General features: G+C 51.1%; 1 protein-coding gene across 1 annotated transcript in view; it reads left to right on the top strand.

The window, feature by feature from the left end:
* Nucleotides 1-2,103, top strand: part of SCARF1 (scavenger receptor class F, member 1) — a 13,277-nt gene extending 11,174 nt beyond the window's left edge. Inside the window, exons 9-11 of the mRNA XM_006863452.1 lie at nucleotides 289-410; nucleotides 490-633; nucleotides 1,265-2,103. Coding sequence (XP_006863514.1) covers nucleotides 289-410; nucleotides 490-633; nucleotides 1,265-2,103 — 1,105 coding nt within the window. The remainder of the gene's footprint in view (nucleotides 1-288; nucleotides 411-489; nucleotides 634-1,264) is intronic.
* Nucleotides 2,104-2,863: the final 760 nt, after the last annotated feature.

Genomic DNA, 2,863 nt, shown 5'->3' with positions numbered 1-2,863 from the left:
GTTGACCCTGCTGGTATTTAAAATACCAGTGGCATAGCTTCCAGAATCACAGTAACTCACAAGCCCCCACAGTACGACAAACTCTCCCCGTGGGAGGCCTGAATGTTGGGCTCAGTAGTTGGGCTGTTATTCCGTTGTCATTAGAAGGGAGCCTTTGAAGGAGTCACCCGGTTACTGTGCCTATCTCATACTAACTTTAAGACCAGGATGGTCCTGGCCCTTTCCTCTTGCTCCCACCCTACCCCCATCAAGAATACTCTGGACTGATCACCTCCCTGACACCCTCAGGCCTACGAGAGATGGAGATACAGTGTCCAGGGTGAAGCTGCAGGTGTGGGGAACACTGACCAGCCTGGGCTCGGTTCTGCCCTGTGGCTCCCTCAGCAGCCACAAGCTACCATGGGTGACTGGTAAGTAGAAGCTGGGGGTCGGGGCTGAATGGTAAAAAGCTTCCCCTCAAGCTCTGCTCCTGACCAGATGTCCCCACAGTCTCTCACCACGACCCGGAGATCCCCTTCAATCACAGCTTCATCGAACCACCCTCTGCCGGCTGGGCCTCTGATGACTCCTTCTCTTCTGATCCTGAGTCTGGAGAGGAAGAGTGTCCTGCATACTGTGTGCCACCCCAAGAAGGTAGCCCCTCAACCGTCCACTTGGCCCCTTCCTCATCCATTCAGCAAAATGCTTATGCCAGTCACTGTTCCTGGCTTTGAGGACACAGTAAAGCGTGAGACAGACAGATTCCTGCCCTCACCAAGTTTATATTCTGGTGAGCAGGAAGACAAGCAGGACAGAGTGATGCAGGTGGTGTTGGGGATCATAAGAGCAGGGGCTCATAATCCAGCCATTTCAGGGGCTTATGGGGTCCTGGGAGATGTCCCAGTGTTAGTGGGGGCTGAGTTGAGTTTAGCAGAATCAGTAGGAGTTATCTAACCAAAAATTAGAACGAGGTGGGAATGGTGTTTCAGAAAGAGGTTACAGCATTCATAAAGACCCAGAGGAGAGAGGAACAAGGCTCAGTTTCATTGAAAAAAGTTTTGCGTGTCTAGACTGTGGCCTTTGTCCAGGGTGGGGAGGTGTGAAGAGAGAAGAATGTAGGAGTAGCAGTGATTACCTGAGCAGGCCCTTCGCCTGCCTCTCTGTGTAACCTTACTCTCTTCCTTACCACAATTGTCAGGCTCCTGGAAGATGCTGGATAAGTAGGATGGGCTAGGAGCAATCAATTCAGCTCCAGCAAGCCCCTCTCTTCTGCTTCCTCCTCCAGGGATGGCCTCTGTAATCCAAGCAGAGTCATCAGAGGCCACCCTGGCCACAGGCTCCTTTCCTCCCCCTGAGGATGCCTCCACACCGTTTGCCATCCCTCGTACCTCCAGTCTAGCTCGGGCTAAGAGGCCATCAGTCTCTTTTGCTGAAGGCACCAAGTTTGCACCACAGAGTCGCCAGAGCTCAGGAGAGCTCTCCAGTCCACTGCGAAAGCCCAAGAGGCTCTCTCGAGCAGCCCAGTCAGGTGCTGAAGGTCAGGAGGCTGAAGAGACCACAGGCCCAGAGCCAGAAGAAACATATGAGGTTTCTGGTATTACCAGCTCCAGGGACTCAGCCATTGGCCACTTGCAGCTCCCGCTTGGAGGCCGAACAGTGGCTGAGCGTGTGGAAGCCATCGAGAGTGGTGTGTCCGAGACCTCAGACCCTGTGACCACCATTTACATGCTGGCAGGGACGCCCCAGGGATCTGAGGGGCCTGTTCGGTCTGTCCTGCGCCATTTTGGTAGTTTCCAGAAAGGCCAGGCAGAGCCCAAGGTCAAGAGTGCCATCCTTAAGCCTCCACGCAGGGCCCTAAGTCGGAACAAGGGCAGTCCTGGGTTGACCTCTGGTTCTGTTAACCAGAGTCCTGGCTCAACCCTGTATGAGGAGTCTGTGAGAGCTGGGCCAGAGGAAGTAGCCAGGGGGCCGGGGGTTAGTGCTGAGACCCCAGGAAGGGCCCAGGAGTTGGCCCCTGGGGGTGGCGTCCCAGAACAGGATCCCCAGAAGCTGACTGGAGAGGAATGGCAAGAAGAACCCCAGTATGAGAATGTGGCACCCATCTCTGGGCCATCAGAGCCCTGAGGACCGTGAATTTGGGGAGTGGGGGAACAATGACACCAGGACTGCCATTGGGTCATATTGTGCTTTATACTTGAAGGTGATCACAGGGTGGGAACAGACATACTAGAACCTCTGTTCCAACACAGGGATAGACCAAGCTTAGTGATCTGAGTTGGCTCTGAATCTTGGCAGAGCTCTTGGAGTGAGCTGGTAGGCTGGGGCAGAGACCCCCCGTAGGGACCCTGTAGTGTGGGCTCACGGAACAGGGAAGATGACCGCAGGGACTTTTTCTCTGTTGCCCTAGACTCTGCCCTAAAGCGATATTCTTCCCTTTATTTGCAAAACATTTTTCTCAAATGGGAAACAACCTAAATGTTGGATGATGAAATTGCCTAAATGAATATTTCTTAGCATAGGTTACTACACAACCACTCAAAATCATGTTATGCAAACGTATCTCATGATATGGGAGAATGTTCATGCTGTCTGTTAAGTGCAAACAGTACAGATTAGGACACATAGTACAGTCCCATTTTCTTTTTATAAACTTCCTTTTTGCCTTCAGGTATATGCTTCGAACTCTCCCTTTTGGAGTGTGTTTTGTGAATATTGTGTAAGCTTAAGTGTTGTTGTTTAAGAGTATCGGTGCATAAAAAGAGACTCAAGGGTAAGAAGACATCAAATGGTAATTTTCTATGAGAAGTTAGACTTTCAATTCTGGTAACATTTGCAAATTTTCTATGTTCTTTTACTTTGTTCACTAAATTGAATTTTCAACAAA

This window comes from Chrysochloris asiatica, unplaced genomic scaffold (genome assembly GCF_000296735.1).
Source record: "Chrysochloris asiatica unplaced genomic scaffold, ChrAsi1.0 scaffold00054, whole genome shotgun sequence".
NCBI classification, from domain to species: Eukaryota; Metazoa; Chordata; class Mammalia; order Afrosoricida; family Chrysochloridae; genus Chrysochloris; species Chrysochloris asiatica.
The sequence above is the reverse complement of the archived record's forward strand: the minus strand, read 5'-3'. Positions and strand labels throughout refer to the sequence as shown.